Consider the following 18,199-nt stretch of genomic DNA (forward strand, 5'->3'; position numbering starts at 1 on the left):
CCCCTGCAGGTGGTCACGCTGGTGGGTGGCAGACAGACAGGTGGACGGAGCAGGTGCCTGGGAGGGTGCCAGGGCCTGTGTCTGTGGCCCAAAGTCCTCCTGCCCTCTTTGGGAGCCGGCTGAGCTGCCTCCTCTGAGAAAGCCCCCTCCTCCCAGAGCCCATGACTCCCCAGGGGCTCACTCTGACCCTCTGCTCTTTCTCTTCCAGATGCTGCTGGTGGCCACAGGCTGGCACCAGGGCCCTGGACTTTAGAAGCCGTTGCTGCTCTCTCTGTCACCTGAAGCGGGGCCCTCTCCCATCCCACCCTTGCCCCGCCTCCCTGCCCCCGCCGGGCCGGCCCTGCCCGCCGCCGGACCCTGGCATGTCAAGGCCTGGTCCGTGCCTGCCTGCCCAGCCCGCGGAACCCCGGCGGCCCCGCGAGCTAGGATGAGGGGCCAGGCCGCCGCCCCGGGCCCCGTCTGGATCCTCGCCCCGCTGCTGCTGCTGCTGCTGCTGCTGGGGCGCCGCGCGCGGGCTGCCGCCGGAGCAGACGCAGGGCCGGGGCCCGAGCCGTGCGCCACGCTGGTGCAGGGAAAGTTCTTCGGCTACTTCTCAGCGGCCGCTGTGTTCCCAGCCAACGCCTCGCGCTGTTCCTGGACGCTGCGCAACCCGGATCCGCGGCGCTACACTCTGTACATGAAGGTGGCCAAGGCGCCCGTGCCCTGCAGCGGCCCCGGCCGCGTCCGCACCTACCAGTTCGACTCCTTCCTCGAGTCCACGCGCACCTACCTGGGCGTGGAGAGCTTCGACGAGGTGCTGCGGCTCTGCGACCCCTCCGCACCCCTGGCCTTCCTGCAGGCCAGCAAGCAGTTCCTGCAGATGCGGCGCCAGCAGCCACCCCAGGACGACGAACTCGGGCCGCGGGTTGGGCCGCCGGGCCCCAGCGACGACTTCTCCGTGGAGTACCTAGTGGTGGGGAACCGCAACCCCAGCCGTGCCGCCTGTCAGATGCTGTGCCGCTGGCTGGACGCGTGTCTGGCCGGAAGCCGCAGCTCGCACCCCTGCGGGATCATGCAGACCCCCTGTGCCTGCCTGGGCGGCGAGGCGGGCGGCCCTGCCGCGGGCCCCCTGACCCCCCGCGGGGATGTCTGCTTGAGAGATGCGGTGGCTGGTGGCCCTGAAAACTGCCTCACCAGCCTGACCCAGGACCGGGGCGGGCACAGCGCCACAGGTGAGGGACTGGCGGGGAAACCTTCAGACAGGGGAGATGGGCAGATAGGGGGAGGTGAGCAGACAGGGGAGGCGGGTGGATGGAGGAAATGGGCGGACAGAGGAGGTGGGCGGACAGGCGGAGGTGGGTGGGCAGGGGAGGTGGGTGAGGGTCTTCTTCCGCAGGGCTGCCCTGGTTAGCACCGCTGTCTGGGGAGTATGCACCCTGGCACCCTCCCAGGCGCCTGCTCCATCCACCTGTGCACAGAGTAAGAGTGAAGGTCACTGCAAGTGTGCAGGGCCAGCCCGGGCACTCGGTGGGTGCTTGTTGAGCGTTGAAGGCCTAATTTCCTCCAGGATGGGAAAGGGTCATCCTCCTGGCTGGGAGAGGGCCCACCCTTTCTCTCCGGCAGGACAACTTTAATGAGTCAGAGGCCGCAGGGGCCGGGGGCTGGGGGCGGCAGGAGCCTGTGGGGCTGGATGATGCTCCTGGGGACTCCGGCTGGGTGGAAAGGTGGGCAGGTGGGCTCTGTGGAGATGTGGTCAGGAGATGAGGTTTTGGGTTGAGTATGGTCTGGGTGGATGAATCACATCTGCCATGCGCTCTAGGTGCTGGGGCCGGGGCTGCAGCAGTGAAAACCCTGAGATCCCTGTTCTCAGGAAGCTGCATAAGGGAGGAAGGAAAGCCCTAAGCAAGAAGACACGAGCAGCCAGGCGTCGGGCAGCGATGAGAACCTTGCACAAGAACCAGGCAGGGCCAGCCTCTCACGGCAGGGTTGCTGTTGTACCTGGAGGTCAGGGAGGCTGTGAGGACCAGGGACCTTGTTCAAAGCTCGGGACAGGTAGGGGAACCTCATGCCAGGAAGAGAGAACGGCAAGTGCAGAGGCCTGGGTGGCTTTGTGCCCAGAGAGCACAGAGGGGCAGGGGCCAGTCCTGTGGGGCTGCCAGCCTCTGGGACACTGACTTTTCCTGCTAATGAGGCAGGAACCTGCAAAGGAGCAGGGTCCTCGGGGTAGAGCCTTGTGGGGGCCCAGTGGGCCTCAGTGCAGGAGATGGGTCCTGTGCACACCTAAGGCATGGAGACCCCTTGCTGACGGGTGACGTGCAAGAAAGAAAAAGAAGCCCAGGGTTTTGGTCGCAGCATCTGGGAGGATTGGGGGATTGGAGGGGTTTGAGTTTGCAATGCCAGGCGGGGGCTGACTGTGTACATCGAGTGTTTGGGGGTGAGGCCAGGCTGTGTACTCAAGGCTGGAGGGCCATCTTGGGGCAGTGGGACACTTAGGGGTATCCAGGGGCCTTGACTTCTCTAGGGCCAGTGAGGCCTGTGGACTCCTCCTCAGAATTTTGTGTTTAAAGGCACAAAACAGGCTACACAGGGCTACAAAGGAAGCCAGCTATGCTGGAGCATGGTTCTACCCATGACGCGGGGCAATGGATCCCAGATGAGAAGCCTCTCTGAGGCTGTGAGTGGGGCTAGAGAGGGGCCAGGGGAAGGAGGGACAGGAATGAGGCTCGGCCCACCCCTCCAGTGGCCCGAGGAGGAGGGAGGCAGTGCCCCTGGGCAGTGGGGGGCCAGGAAGCCAAGTGGTCATCCCGTGTTGGGACAGGTGGGCACATCAGCGGTGTCAGGTGCCGCCAGCGGCTGGGTGGGAGGGGCTGAGGACCAAGCCCCCACCGGGCAGAGTGGAGGTCACTGTGGCCTTGGCGAGGGCGGCTTCCACGGTATGGCAGGGATGAGCACCTGAGAGGGACTGGGGAGAGAACAAAGCAGAGTATGGAGGGCTCTTTCAGGGAGCAGAGATGGGGCGGTGGATGGTTTGGGAGGTGGGAGGCTGCAGGAGGACTGGGCCCAGTGGTCACAGGCACACCTGGCCATGCATCTTGCTCTGCCACTCCTGGTCACTTAACCCCTCAGAGCCTTGGTTCCTTCCTTGGCAGAACACCAACTCCTTGGCAGGGTGTTTCCCTCCGATTGGTGGGTCTCGGGCCCGGCCCAAGATTACACCCACTACTGGAGAGCTGGTTGTTAGCAGCTTCAGGGGGCAGCAGCTCTGCCATTCCTAATAGTGCTCGGAGCAGCGTGGAGCTTGTTGGAAAGAGCTGGCGGGACAGACGCATGTGATGCATGGAGAGGCTGGGGCACCGTGTGACGTGGGTGTCGGAGGGAGCGCCGAGCTTCACTCCTCACTGGGCACCTACTGAGTGCAGGCACCCTGGGGTGTAAGGTGGTCGGGCCTCCCGTGGGAGATCCCACGTTATCTTGGGAACCCAAGGGCCTTAGCAGGGCTTTGGGCAGAAGAGCCAGATGGTTGGGCTGTGAGTGCAGACCAGACGCCAGCCCCAAGGGGAAGCCTGAGACAGGCTGGCAGCCGGTGCAGGCATTCGGGAGGGGACTGCCACTGGCCTGGTCAGGACGTAGCAGCAGCAGCGGGAGGGAAGAGGAGGTCCTTGGGGGGTGCAGCTGATGATCGACTTACTGATGAAAGGATGTGGACATGGGCATGGAGCTCCTCCCAGGTGTCCCACCAGAAAGGAGGATGTCGGCTGAGTTGAGGAAGTGGGGCTGGGGTGGCAGGGAGAAGAAGATCTGGAGGTCAGAGTGGGACTTGAGTGTGAGCTGCCCGTGAGGCAGCCAGCTGGCAGTGTCACGTGAACAGGCAACTCTGACACCTGGAGCACCAGGACAGGGCGAGGGAGGGGCAAAGGATGCTTGAAAATAGCTTCTGAGCCACGTATGCAAAGCCCCAGGGCCTGGGTTCAAATCCCAGCCTGACCCGGCTTGCTGTGTCCCTGGGCCAATTCCATCAGCTCTCTCATCCCCTCAGGCCCCTCATCTTTAAAACAGAAAGAGTAAAAATATCTTGTCTCCTGGATTGCCCTGAGGAATGAGAACAGGGGTGAAGTGTTTCTGAGCAGAAGCGATGTTGACGATGAAATATCAATATCCTCTCGTATTCTTAGGCAGGGGGACTCTAGAGGGCTCAGGGAGCAGAGACAGATGGGAGGCAGGGATATTCGAGCAGCTCGGGGTGTGCACGGAGATTCTGAGAAAGGGAATGTTTGGAAGTGGTGCTCAGAAGGAGGTGGGAGGATGTGCGTTCACGCATGTATTCATGCAAGTATGTTGTGTGTGCATGTGTGTTCACGCATGTATGTGTGCAAGTGTGGCATGTGCCCATGTTTGCATGCATGGCATACGTGTGTGTGCATATGTGCTCGTGCATATATGTAGTGTGTGTGCACCCATGTAAGTGTGGGTGCAAGTGCGTGTGCATGTGTGCATACATTACACACGTGCTTGTGTGCGCCACATGCATGCATGGTGTGAATGTGTGTGTCGAGGCTGGGCTCTGTGCAGCCATTTTGACAGAACACAGGTAAAGGCTGTGGGGCAGGGGCCATTGGCCTTATGGAAAGATGGCTGGAGGGCACATTGACTCGGCTGCTGGCAACATGAAGCAGGGAGCTTGTCATCTTGTGCAGCGGGGAGTGGAATGTGGTCACCCGGGCCCAGAGACTGTTCAGACCCTAGTGCCCATGCCCTGTGCCCAGAAGGCCCTGATGCTTCCAGGACCACAGGAGCAAAAGTGATCTCAGTAGTAATAGTCATTTATTGAGTGTTTACTTTGTGCCAGAGGCACCCGCATTTGAACAGCCCTTGAGATAAGCTCCGTGGAGGCACCCTCTGCCTCAGGGCCTTCGCGTGGCTGTTCCCTCTGCCAGAAACAGTCTTTCCCAGAGACCCGCGGGGCTCCCGCCTTCCCGTCCTCAGGCAGATGTGACCTTTCAGTGCAGGCTACCCTGACCATCCTGTTTAAAATGGCAGCAGCTCTGGCCCCACTCTCTGGCCCTTTATCCTGCCTCTGTCTCTGCATGCATGTGTCACCTCTCAACATACTGCATAATTTCCCTTATTTGTTGTGTCCACTTCTGATTGTCCAGGCCAGGATGTAAGCAACACAAAGCAGCCATTGCCGGTTTCCTGATGTGCCCCCCAGAGTGTAGAACAGTACCTGGGAGCTGCAGGCACTCAGTCAGTCCATGCTGGAGAAAACCAGACACAGACATGTTAAGGCAGCGGCCAGGGCCACACGGCTTGTAAGTGGTAGGCTGATGGCAGAGCTACTTGATGCTGCCACCGGGTGGTAACACTAGGGCTTCTGCAGTGAGCTCTGCTCAGAGCTGTGCGTGTGTGTGCATGTGTGTGCGTGTGTGCCTGTGTGTGAATGTGTGTGTGCATGTGTGTGACTGTGTGAGTGTGCGTGCATGTGTGTGAATGTGAGTGCGTGCATGTATGTGTGTGAATGTGTGTGTGCGTGCACATGTGTATGAGTGTGAATGTGTGAGTGCATGTGTGAGTGTATGTGAGTGCGTATGTGTCCGTGTGTGCGTGTGCGTGTGCGTGTGGGGGATGGGGTGTCATGAGGACCAGAGAGGCAGGTGACCATTCAGCAGACACACAGCTGAGTGGAGGCAGGGTCGACCCCAGATCCTGCCAGCTGAGACCTGTGCCCAGAGAGCTTTGTGCCCTGGCTGTGGGCCCCAGGGACACTGGGACGGGCTTGTCCATCCGTCGCTGCCCCTAGCAGGCAACACACAGCCAAGTGCAGGAGCAAGCAGGGAGCCCAGGCCAGCCCGTGGCCCATTTTCAGCCCTGCCCCCGACACGGCCTGTCCAAATGCCACATGGCCACGTCATGCATCAGACTCTGCAAACACTCCTCAGGCCAAGCAACTGTTCCCCTCCACCTTGCACTTCCCCACGCCCCACGGCCCCCCAGGCTGCCAGGCTCCTCCTGCCGGCTCTCTCTGGCCCTCATCTCGCCACTGCCTCCCTTTGCATTTTTCCGCCTTGGGTGAGATGGGGCCGTTTCTCTCAAGGGTTGTTTTAAATATTCATGTTTTAATTAAAGAATTTTATTGCAGAAGCGACATGGAAGATAATGAAAAAGCAGCGTCCTGGGGCCTGGGAGCAAGTGTGTGTGTCCCTGCGTGCCCTTGTGTGTGTGTGTGTGTGTGTCCCTGTGTGTGTGTCCCTATGTGTCCCTGTGTAGTGTGTGTGTCCCTGTGTGTGTCCCTGTGTGGTGTGTCCCTGTGTGGTGTGTGTCCCTGCATCCTGTGTGTGGTGTGTGTCCTCGTGTACCCACAGGGAGTGGGTATAGAGGCTGGGCTGGAACTGGGTGTGGAGTGTGAACCCACACTTCTGTTGGGCTCCTGGATCCCGCAGGGGAGTGGGAGGCTGTGCTGCTGGCCAAGGGGCTGTGACCGGCCACGGAGCTAGGGTGACCTCCCTGTCCCTGCCTTGCCTCCAGGGTGAGTCAGGCTCAGCCCAGGCCCACCTGTCCAGTGACACCTCGCTCACTCCTGAGGCTGTTGGAGACAGAGTCAGGCTCAGCCCCAACCGCGGGAGCCCGGGAAGTCCTGGGAAGAGGCATCTGGAGGCCTCTCTGGGCTGTGCAGGGGCAGAGGGAGCGGCAAAGGCTGGACTGGAATTTGGAGGGGAGTCAGGACTGGAGTGGAGTTTGGGACTCCAGGTAGTCTAACGGTGACAGGGAGCACTGAGGGACTTGGGAAGGTGCCAAGGCCTCCACTGTCAGGGGTTTCTGGCTTGGACAGGGGAGCCACTCTTTTTGCACAAGGGCCAATTTAGAAAAATCTAGAAAACAAGAAGGCTTCAGTCCCCATCACAGACAACACCCATTTCAGATGGGGATGGTAGGATGGGGCCCGCTGGGAATGATATGCATGGGCCCACCATGCCCTCAGCCCTTCACCTCCTCCGCTCAGAACCAGAACACACCCCACGCCCGCCCGGCTGCAAGAGAGGCTGAGTCAGGGCCCTGTGTTTGGGTTCCACTTCCCAGAAAGATGGGGAGAAAGGATGTGCAGCTGGCAGCAGACAGCCGGGGTCGGGGCCTGGGAGGTGCGCAGAGACTTGTCCAAGGTCTCCGGGATGGGCCCTGAGCTTTCAGGCTTGTAAACAGGGCACCATTCTCAGGCCAGGGAGCACCTGCCTGATCAAGAAAAGGAAGCAACAAGACTCGGCCAGCTCAGGGAGCCTCAGTTTCCCTCCTGAGAGGTGGAGACAGGACATTACCTGCTTGCAGGGCCTATGTGAGGCTTTCAGGAGATGGAGCCTTGACAGGTTTAGGGGAACCCCACTGCCCTACAAGGTTCATCACTCTTCTTGGCTCACCTGGGAAGTGGCCTGCCGGATGGTGGGCTCGGCTTCTCAGTCCCATCCTGAGATCCACTGGTGCCCGCCTCTGTGGCGGGAGGAATGAGGGCCGGCCACTTGGGCCCCGCCTGTAGGAGCTGCTGGCAGCAGGTGGGCTAAGTCAGGCCACAGGGAGCCCCACCGCCCTCTGGGGCCCTCCTTTCCATGTCCGTGCAGAGGGCCCTGGTCCAGGTCTCAGAGGAGGAGTCTGGGTGCCCCAGGACAGACCCTAACTCAGAGCCTGGGCTGGGGGTGGGGTCATCCCTGGGACACACAGTGGTGCCCAGGACCTGGTGGCAGAGCAGGGCGGGAATGGCAGAACTGACCCTCCAGCCCCGGTGCTGCCCGTCCTGCTGGACTCGGGAGACCTCTGCTGGCTACAGACAGAAGTGCACAGCTCCCCTCCAGAGGAGAGGCCGGAAGCTGGGGAGGCCCAGCTGGAGGGAGGGACGCCCCCTGCGCCCCCCTGCACCCCCATCCCAGCCAACTCGGGGTGCGGGCTGTGGGGAGCTCACAGCCTCCAGTCTAGGGCGCCAGGGTGGGAAGGACACCAGGAGGCCTCTCACCAAGCACCCTCTCCCCTGGGTGGCCAGGCTGCCTAGGGCCGTTAATTGGCTCTATTCATCCCCTTAATGAGATGGAAATGAGGCTTCCAGACAGAGCTGGCATTGAGTGGGGGAAGAAAGGCAGCTTCTTTCCGGGCCTGGAGGGGCAGCCCACCCCCCAGCCTGCTTGCTGCTCCTCTGCTGCCCCTCACTGCCCACCCAGCTCAGACACACTGGCCACCCAGCAAAGGGTGGCTTGAACACCTCTGCGCCCTGCACTACAGACCCCAGGGGCTCCATCCTGGCTTTGATGCATTCACTGGGCAAACACTTATTGAGTGTCAGCTATGTGAGGGGACACACATAGAAAACAAAACAAGAATAAAAATAGCAGCTACCGTTTTCTCAGTGTTTATTAGTGGCAGGAGTGTGACCAAGATGAAGGATCAGTCTGTGACTGGGATCAGGGCTCAGTATGTGACAGGATCAGGAATTCTGTGTCCAGGACCAGAGGTCAGTCTGTGATGAGGATCAAGGCTCAGTATGTGACCAGGGTCAGGTATCAGTGTGACTAGAATCCAGACTCAGTATGCGTCCAGGGTCAGCTTGTGACCTGGATCAGGGCTCAGCACAGGTCCAAAGTCAGGGCTCAGTATGTGACCAGGGTCAGGGCTTGGTTTGTGGGGGCAGGGTGATCCATCCTCTGGGCCAGTGTCCCCCCTGCACAGCCTCTCCTGATGTGCCCCTGCCCCTTCTCCCCCTACCACATCCTTACCACCTGGGTCACCAAGGTAACCAGCCCTGAAATGAGTGGGTGTTTTGGCAGCTGAGGCCTAACCTGGGTCTATCCTGAAAGGCTGCGCGCTGCAGCAGTTGCCATGGGAACCGAGTGGCATCCTCCGATGAGCCTGGCTTGGACACCCTCTCTCTCCCACCCACTGCCAGTTTCCACGTCACTCAGGCTTCCGCGTGGGGGTTGGGCTGGGATGGCGAGGGGGGTGCTGCAGTACGTGCCACCCTGACCCATTGCCAGGCCCACCTCTCAGGACCCTGTCTATGCCTTTGCCTCATAATCGGGGGGTGAGATGCCTTCAGCAGGGGAGACCACTGAGGCCTGGAGCGCCTGGGCCCCGGTCAGTCCTGGCAGGAGGCCGTAGTCTGGGGGATTGGGGGGCATTTGGAATCTGACCACCAGTTCAAGTCCAGATTCCTCTCCTTGTCCTGAGTTAGGGCATGTGACAGGGCAGCCACGAAGGGCCTGTCACCTGTTCCTGTGCTGTGGGCACGTGCCCCCCTGTCCTGCCCTTGTGCCCTGGAGGCTGTGCTGGGTCCCCTACCTCCCCTGGCATGGCATGGGCCAAGCACATTGTGGAGGAAGCAGCCAGGTGCTCTCCTCTCTGGGACCTATGGGAGTGTGGCTCTGTGAGGGAAGGGAGAGGGTTCTGCAGCAGGCGTGGGGGCCTGGAAGATTCCCCCCACCTGATGGTCCCCAGCAGGGAGAATGAGGCACCCACTCCTCACACAGCTGTGGCAGGTCAAGTCCCTCTCTTGCGTCTCATCCCCGTGCCCCTGGCACCCCCTGCTGGCCATTCCTGGCATAGGTGTGGGGAAGTGGGGCAGGGTGGGGGGCGCTCTGGTTGGACACTGAGTTTGCTGAAAATCAAAGTGGGGCCCCAGGAATCAACTCTGACCCAAATGACAATGCCCACGCACCATCCTCCCCACATGCATTTTTGCTGTTTGCCTTCCCACTGCTCAGTCCTGGGAGGTCAGCCACTATCCTCATGTTGTAAATGATGGGAGTGAGGCCAGTGGGTGGTAGAGTCACTGGGGGAACCTGGCGGCTGGAGCTCCCCTGGGGTCTCCTGCAGTCCACACTCCCACTGAGGAAGGCAGGGCCCCTTCCCTGAGGCTCCGAGAGGCCCTGGGGCCCTTCTGGTGGGTCAGGGTGGCCTGTGCTTGGCCTGATTGCTGCCCCGGGGCCTCCCTTGCTGTGCCTGGGATCGAGAGGCCAGATCCCCCAGTGCTCCCCAGTGGCAGCATGGGGCAGTGGCCCCAACTTCATGGTGGGTCCCCTCGTGGTGGCCGCCAGCTGTCTCCTCGCCACCTTGGCCAGGAGCAGGCACTTGGCAAGGGCTGAATGCCCTTTCCAAGTCGCCCCGACCCTGCTGCATTGGGTGTGCATTAGCCCAGAGTGCTGGGCAGGAGGCCCAAGCGGGATGCCTGGACGCGGCAGCCCCTTCCCGGCCCCCTGGTGCCGTTGCCCCTCTCTGGCCCACAGATGGCAGTGGCTGTCTCCTGCTTTGTGCTCCTCCATGGCTACCCAGTGCTCCAGGACCATGGGCACTCCAAGTGGCCCAAAGTGTTCTTGGCAGCACGAGGACCCCCGGGGAGCAGAGACTCCTGGGGCATGAGGTCTGGTTTGCTGGGGGAACACAGGTCCATAAAGGCCGTGGGCACTGTTAGGGCCGGGATGGAGGAAGACCCACCAGAGAAGCTGAACAGAGTGGCTGGGGTCAGGGCAGGGGCGTGGTGGGGAGGGGCCTGCAGGCATTTGTCCCAGGCTCCCTCGTGTGGCCAGCTGGCCAGGTCCAGGGCAGGCTCAGTCAGGCTGTGCCCTGGGTTCCAGGCCCTGGTTGGATACCAGGTGTGAGGCCTTGGTCACCACTGGTATCCCTGCGTGGGGTGAGGAAGCGGCTGCAGGTCACAGCTGGGGTGTGAAATGTGGAGCCCTGGTGATGAGGATGGCGACCCTCCGCTGAGCCCATGAGGAAACTGAGGCGCTGATGAGCAGGGCCTGGCCAGAAACTGGATGGAGCCTGGGGGCTTCCAGGCGTGCCAGGAAGGAGAGCTTTGGCGGCCAGGCCCCTCCACCCTCTGCTCACCATCAGGACGCTGAGTTGTGAGGCAGCCCTCGAGTGGGCGAAGGTCGTCATCCCTTCATCATCCTGGCAGCAAACCTGTCCAGCGGCGGCTGGCACACGGGGACCCTTCCGGCTCAGGCGTGACCTGAGCTCTCCAGAGTGGACCCGGGAGCTGGGTAGACACCGGACCCCCAGGTCCTCCCAGGCCAGGCCGTCCCCGGCACTGCGGCCCCTCCCGACCCGGGCCAGCCTCGGCGGGCTTAGCACCCCCATGATTTACCCCGTCCAGGCCACGAGCCCCTGCCCTACCCTGATCCCCGCCCTCTGGTCTCCCCCCAGGCGGCTGGAAGCTGTGGTCCCTGTGGGGCGAATGCACGCGGGACTGCGGGGGAGGCCTCCAGACGCGGACGCGCACCTGCCTGCCCGTGCCGGGAGTGGAGGGCGGCGGCTGCGAGGGGGTGCTGGAGGAGGGTCGCCAGTGCAACCGCGAGGCCTGCGGCCGTGAGTGCGGGCGGGGCGGGGCGGAGCCAGAGCCCTGGGGAGGCGGGGCTTGTGGGGGAGGGGCGGGGCCCTGGAGAGGAGGGGCCCGTGGGGGCGGGGCGGGGCCTCGAGCACAAGGGGCTGGTGGGGGCAGGGAGGGGTAGGGCCCAGAGCAACAGGGCCGGTGGAGGGAGGGGCTTAGGGCGGGACCAGGTAGGGGCGGGGCCTGGGCCTGGCAGACGCTGGGCGGGGCCAGCAGGAAGAGTGAATAGGGTGAGTCTGGGCTCTGAGAAGCAGGACCTCAACTCGGGGCTGGCCCGTGGGAGTGGGGCCTAGCCGGGGGAGCAGAGGTGAGGGCCCCGAAGAGTGTGGTGCTTGGGGCTGGGTGGGACTAGATGGGGCTTTCTTTTTTTTGTTTTTTGGTGTTTTTTTTTGAGAGGGAGTCTTGCTGTGTCACCCAGGCTGGAGTGCAGTGGTAAGATCTGGGCTCACTGCGAACTCCGCCTCCCGGGTTCACGCCATTCTCCTGCCTCAGCCTCCCGAGTAGCTGGGACTACAGGCGCCCGACACCACGCCCGGCTAGTTTTTTGTATTTTTGGTAGATGGTATCGATCTCCTGACCTCGTGATCCGCCCATCTCGGACTCCCAAAGTGCTGGGATTACAAGCATGAGCCGCCGCACCCGGCCTAGATGGGGCTTTCTTCCCATTTGTGGATTGGGGGTTTTGGAGGGTGTGCGGAAGGCTGGCTGTGGGAGCTCTGGCCAAGCCAGCCCTCCTGCCCCAGCCGGATGCTGCCTCCAGAATGTATTTCTCTAATAAGGCTCTCTAATGACCCCATGCATTTTTTAGCTGCTTCCATGAAGTTAAATCACGTTGTAATGAGACTGTCTTTGGGCTGTTTTTTCCTTGGTGAACTTTCCTGGGGAGAGGAGCTCCTCTCAGGAGCCTGGGGAGGGGCCTGGGGTGTCAGCTGGCCTGCGGGATGGAGGCAGGGGCGCTGTTGGGGTGCCAGGCAGGGGAAAGCAGCCACCACTTAGTGCGGGCTGCCGTCTTGCAGGTGAATGCTGGCCTGTGGGCAATGAAGGCAGTGAGGGAGTGGGCGCAGGGTACGGGAGACAGGACCCACAGGAAGGGTCCCCTGTTGACCAGATGAGGGCTGGTGCCAGGCTGGGCGCTCTGGTCCCTGGCTTCCCAACTGCCCAGTGGAGCCAGGTGGCCCAGTGCTGGTGGGCTCAGAGCACTGTGGCCACAGAGAGAGAGGACGGGGGCAAAGCACTGCTCCCGTGCTGACCTGAGCCCGTCCTGCAGCCGCTGGGCGCACCAGCTCCCGGAGCCAGTCCCTGCGGTCCACAGATGCCCGGCGGCGTGAGGAGCTGGGGGACGAGCTGCAGCAGTTTGGGTTCCCAGCCCCCCAGACCGGTGAGCTGGCGGGAGGGGGGTGGGCAGGACTAGGGCTTTGGGAAATACTGTAAGTTAACAATCACCACTAGTTATGGGTAGTAACTTGAATAACTAGACTAACCCGTCAGGTGCTGGGCTCTTGTCTCCTGACTGATTGGCATTAGGGGAACTGGTGTAAGGTGAGGAGACCTGTCCCTGGCCAGACCCCAGAGGCCCAGGGATGGCACAGGCCGGCTCTCAGGGCTTCCAGCCTTGTAGGGGAAATGACCAGTTCTTGAGATCAGCCTGGTTCGAAGGCCCAGGGGCTCTGCCCCAGCCCTGCTGCCTGCTCCCCAGCAGGGCAGCCCTCCTGCTGCGGGATCTGGCCCCGGTCTGACTGCAGCCCCGTGGGCGGCAGGCCTGTGACGCTGTAGTGGGGCCTGCAGGTGACCCAGCAGCCGAGGAGTGGTCCCCGTGGAGCGTGTGCTCCAGCACCTGCGGCGAGGGCTGGCAGACCCGCACGCGCTTCTGCGTGTCCTCCTCCTACAGCACGCAGTGCAGCGGACCCCTGCGCGAGCAGCGGCTGTGCAACAACTCCGCCGTGTGCCCAGGTGGGTGGGAACTTGGGCTTCGGCAGCGGGCGGCTGGGGCAGCGGGCAGCCGGGGCAGCAGGGGGCTGGGGCAGTGGGCGGCCAGGGCTTCAGGGACCGTGGCAGCAGAGGGCAGCAGCACCTTCCGTCCCTCTGCAGTGCATGGTGCCTGGGACGAGTGGTCACCCTGGAGCCTCTGCTCCAGCACCTGTGGCCGTGGCTTTCGGGATCGCACGCGCACCTGCAGGCCCCCCCAGTTTGGAGGCAACCCCTGTGAGGGCCCTGAGAAGCAAACCAAGTTTTGCAACATCGCCCTGTGCCCTGGTAGGTGAGAGGGAGGGCGTGGGGGCAGGGAGGAAGGGAAGAAAGGAGAGGTCACAGTAGGCCACTGGCCAGGCCTGGGAACCCAGCTTTGCCCACTCCAGACCCACCTCAGGGTGCTCAGAGGTTGGAACCTCAGACTGGGTTCAGGAAGCAGGCTGACGTGTGACCTTGGGGTATTTCCCACCTATGTCCCAGGCTGGGTGTGGGGTGGTGACCCCCAGGGTGTTCACACCTGTGTCCCAGGCTGGGTGAGGGCTGCTGGCCCGCAGGGTGTTCACACCCATGTCCCAGGCTGGGTGAGGGCTGCTGGCCCCCAGGGTGTTCTCACCCATGTCACAGGCTGGGTGTGGGTGGTGGCCCCCAGGGTGTTCACACCCATGTCACAGTCTGGGTGTGGGCTGGTGGCCCCCAAGGTGTTTACACCCATATCAGGCTGGGTGTGGGGTGGTGGCCCCCAGGGTTTACTCTCTCGTGTCCCAGCCTGGATATTCTCACCCATGTCACAGGCTGGGTGTGGGGTGGTGGCCTCCAGGGTGTTCTCACCCATGTCACAGGCTGGGTGTGGGTAGTGGCCCCCAGGGTGTTCTCACCTATGTCCTAGTCTGAGTGTGAAGCAGTAGCCTCCAGGGTGCTCACACCCACATCCCAAGCCAGGCATTGGGGTGCCGGGTGTTCACGCCCACTTCGTGTCCCCTTCCTCCCCCGGGCCGGGCAGTGGATGGAAACTGGAATGAGTGGTCGAGCTGGAGCGCCTGCTCCGCCAGCTGTTCCCAGGGCCGACAGCAGCGCACGCGTGAATGCAACGGGCCTTCCTATGGGGGCGCCGAGTGCCAGGGCCACTGGGTTGAGACCCGAGACTGCTTCCTGCAGCAGTGCCCAGGTCAGGGGTGCGCCGGGCTGGGGTTGGGGGCACCTAACAAGCAGGAACCTCTAGGGAGGGGACAAGCCCCACAGCGGGTGGGGGTAACCATGGGCCCTGGTATGTGACTGAGGAGGGAGTGGGGTGCACAGTGGGGTCTGCGGTGGCCGTGGGGGAAATGGGGCGTGGAGTGGCTGCAGGGTGAGTGAGGTGCACTGTGGGGTGGGGGGGGTCCATGAGGAGAGTGGGGCATGGGGTGGCCATGGGGAGAGGAGTGGGGTGCACAGTGGGACTTGGGGTGTCTGTGGGGGAAGTAGAGTGTGGCCGTGGGGTAGTGGGGTGCACAGTGGGACTTGGGGTGTCCATGGGGAGGTGGAGTGACTGTGGGGTAGTGAGGTTTACAGTGGGACTTGGGGTGTCTGTGGGGGAAGTGGAGTATGGGGTGACTGTGGGGTAGCGAGGTACACAGTAGGATTTGGGGTGTCCATGGGGAAGTGGCGTGTGGAGTGACCATGGAGTAGTGGGGTGCACAGTGGGGGAAGTGGAGTGTGGGGTGGCCGTGAGGTAGCGGGATATACAGTGGGACTTGGGGTGTCTGTGGGGGAAGTGGAGTGTGGGGTGGCCGTGAGGTAGCAGGGTGCACAGTGGGACTTGGGGTGTCTGTGGGGGAAGTGGAGTGTGGGGTGACCGTGGGGTAGCAGGGTGTACAGTGGGACTTGGGGTGTCCATGGCGAAGAAGAGTGTGGGGAGGCCGTGGGGTAGCGGGGTGTACAATGAGGCGTGGAGGGTGGTGGGGTTGGCTGCATGTGGGAGTTTGTTTTATTTTGTATCAGGCTGATGACTGGTTTCTCCTCTCCTGGTCTGAATTTCCCTTCTCCTGACCTCCTGCCCCACATCCCTGGGTCCCTGTGTTTCACTGCCGCACGGCTCTGTGTGCGTCCCTGTCTGTGTCCTCGTGTCACTGTGGCTCCTGGACCCTGCCCTCCTTGTTGCCTGTGCCCTGTGTCTGGCTGTGCCTGCAGTGGATGGCAAGTGGCAGGCCTGGGCGTCATGGGGCAGTTGCAGCGTCACGTGTGGGGCTGGCAGCCAGCGACGGGAGCGCGTCTGCTCCGGGCCCTTCTTCGGGGGAGCAGTCTGCCAGGGCCCCCAGGATGAGTACCGGCAGTGCGGCACCCAGCGGTGTCCTGGTGAGGCCCCTCCCACCTGGGCTGGGCGGTGGGGAGGGCTGGTGGCAATCGGGCAGGCTCGGGCTCAGCTGTCACCCACGTGGTGTGTTGGGGGCTCCCGTCCTGTCCTCATAGTGATGCCCACTCTAGACGCCTTGCAAGGGTCTGGGCCTTCCAGAGCCAACTGCTGGCTCTCAGTACCCCTTCCTGAACCCCTGTCCTGGGCTCCTTGGCAGAGCCCCATGAGATCTGTGATGAGGACAACTTTGGTGCTGTGATCTGGAAGGAGACCCCAGCGGGAGAGGTGGCTGCCGTCAGGTGTCCCCGCAACGCCACAGGTGAGCGCTGGAGAGCACGTGGTGTATGGAGGCTCCCATCCTGCCCTCATGGTGATGCCCACGCTGAGGTGCTGTCAGCACTGGGACACAGCCCAGGCACAGAGCCCAGACAGCCTGCGTGCGCTGGCGCGGGGTGGTGGGGCCGCAAGCCCAGGGCACCGTGTGAGAACTCTGTGGCAGCCGCTGTTCCGAGCACTCACTAGGGGCTGGCACCCATGCTCCGCCCTAATGCAAGACATCCATGGAGTCTCAGCAACCCAAGAAGCCGCCACCATTTACAGCTGGGAAACTGAGGCACAGGGAAGTGAATGCACTTGCCCTGGGCTTGCAGGGACAGGAAGAGGAGGTCTCCGTTGAATGCCAGCCTCAAGGAGAAAGCAGGGCTCCGTGGGGAAGGGCTCACTGCACTAGGGGCGGGCCTCCTTCGCCCCTCCTTTTTGAATAAGTACAAGTGCTTTATGTCCCTGACAGGCAGCAGGCAGGGAGGATGGGAGCCCAGGTTCAAACTCTGGTTCTGCCCTTGTTTGCTGTGTGACATTCAGAAACTGACTTAACCTCCCTGAGCCTCAGTGTTCTCCTCTGTAGGATGAGAGCAGTCGGGGTTCCTCTGCTCGGAGCTGCTGTGGGGAGGTATGGGGGACGGCGGCGGGGGCCCTGTATTGCCAGCTGCAGCTGCTGCTCCTCCTTCGCTCTTCTGATTACAGAACAGACCATGTTCTTGGTAGCAGATTGCAAATGCTGAGAAGCAAAATGAAGCACGTGAATGCCGCACGGTGGCGTGCCTCCCCTGGCCTTTGGTCCACGTGCATGGCTGGGTCTCCCGGTGCCCCTCATTTTTGGCCCCATCTAAACCAGGTTCTGCATCCAGTCCCGCGGCTCTTGTCGGGGGTTGAACTTGTCTTGTGACAGTTCTCTGTGGCTGCCGCCTCCCTATAAACACTCAGCTGTCCCTGTTTCTCTGATGATGTCCTGGGAGTGAGCTCTGTATCACAGGGTGTGCCATGTTTAAGGCTGTTTCCCCCTTAATGCCCAGCAGCACCCCAAGGTTGCCCCCGTGTCTCTGGGCCAGGCTGAGGCCCCTGTAGCCCGGTGGATGCAGCCAGGCCGGGGCCCAGGGTGCTGGCTCCCTCCAGGGCTCTGGGTTAGTTAGAAGGGGCTCCGAATGAGCTCATGGCTGAACTCTGAAGCCCCTGCGTGGCCGAGAGCTCCACCTCCATGCGGCGGGGTTCCTGAAGGCTTAGCTCTTGCTGGGTCCTGAGTCCTTGGGGCAGGTAGCAGCTCGAAATGTGTTGAAGGGAATGAGGTCCCTGTGTGGACTCAGCTCTCCGTGTGAGGCCAGGGGCAAGTCCCTGTTTCTGGGGCCCACAGGGTCCCATCCAGAGGGTCTGCTGCCAGGGGCCGAGGGTGGGATTCCTGGGCCAGGCAATGGGTGTCCACCTGAGAAGGGGGAGGTCTCCCCAGGACTCATCCTGCGACGGTGTGAGCTGGACGAGGAAGGCATCGCCTACTGGGAGCCCCCCACCTACATCCGCTGTGTTTCCATTGACTACAGAAACATCCAGATGATGGTGAGGGCCAGTTCCCGGGGGTCCCCAACCCCTCCCCAACCACCCCGGCCACACAGGTTGGGATCCTGCAGAGGGTCCTAGGCGTGGGAGGTCCTGGGTGGCTGCCTGGATGTGTCCCACAGAGGTGAAGGCACCCGCCTTCTCCGTCTTCCGCAGACCCGGGAGCACCTGGCCAAGGCTCAGCGAGGGCTGCCGGGGGAGGGGGTCTCAGAGGTCATCCAGACACTGGTGGAGATCTCTCAGGACGGGACCAGCTACAGCGGGGACCTGCTGTCCACCATCGATGTCCTGAGGAACATGACAGAGATTTTCCGAAGGGCGTACTACAGCCCCACCCCTGGGGATGTACAGGTGGGCTCCCCGAGGGAGATTTTGGAAGAGAGTGTCAGGAAGGTGTCTGGGGAGCCCTCCTGGACCTTAGAGATGGATCCTCAACCCTGACCACAGCCCGGGCCCTAACCCATGTCATAGGTCGAATTCTGACCTTTGTCACTCATCTAATCTCGGTTACACATTGAGTCCTGACCCTGGTCACACACTGAGCCCTGATCATAGGCTGAGCCCTGACCCTGGTCACATGCTGAGCTCTGGTCATAAGCTGAGCCCTGATCCTGGTCACATGCTGAGCCCTGACCCTGGTCACACACTGAACCCTGACCCTGGTCACACACTGAGCC

The 18,199-nt window shown here is 62.2% G+C and overlaps 1 protein-coding gene across 1 annotated transcript in view; it reads left to right on the forward strand.

The window, feature by feature from the left end:
* Positions 1 to 18,199, forward strand: part of ADGRB1 (adhesion G protein-coupled receptor B1) — a 93,973-nt gene that overhangs the window by 13,544 nt on the left and 62,230 nt on the right. Inside the window, 10 exon segments of the mRNA XM_031669793.1 lie at positions 209 to 1,211; positions 11,155 to 11,316; positions 12,606 to 12,716; positions 13,124 to 13,288; positions 13,427 to 13,591; positions 14,307 to 14,471; positions 15,473 to 15,637; positions 15,853 to 15,954; positions 17,416 to 17,522; positions 17,679 to 17,873. Of these exon segments, the coding sequence (XP_031525653.1) occupies positions 428 to 1,211; positions 11,155 to 11,316; positions 12,606 to 12,716; positions 13,124 to 13,288; positions 13,427 to 13,591; positions 14,307 to 14,471; positions 15,473 to 15,637; positions 15,853 to 15,954; positions 17,416 to 17,522; positions 17,679 to 17,873 (2,121 nt within the window). The 5' untranslated portion in view covers positions 209 to 427.

The sequence above is a fragment of the Papio anubis genome, chromosome 8 (assembly GCF_008728515.1).
Source record: "Papio anubis isolate 15944 chromosome 8, Panubis1.0, whole genome shotgun sequence".
NCBI lineage: Eukaryota > Metazoa > Chordata > Mammalia > Primates > Cercopithecidae > Papio > Papio anubis.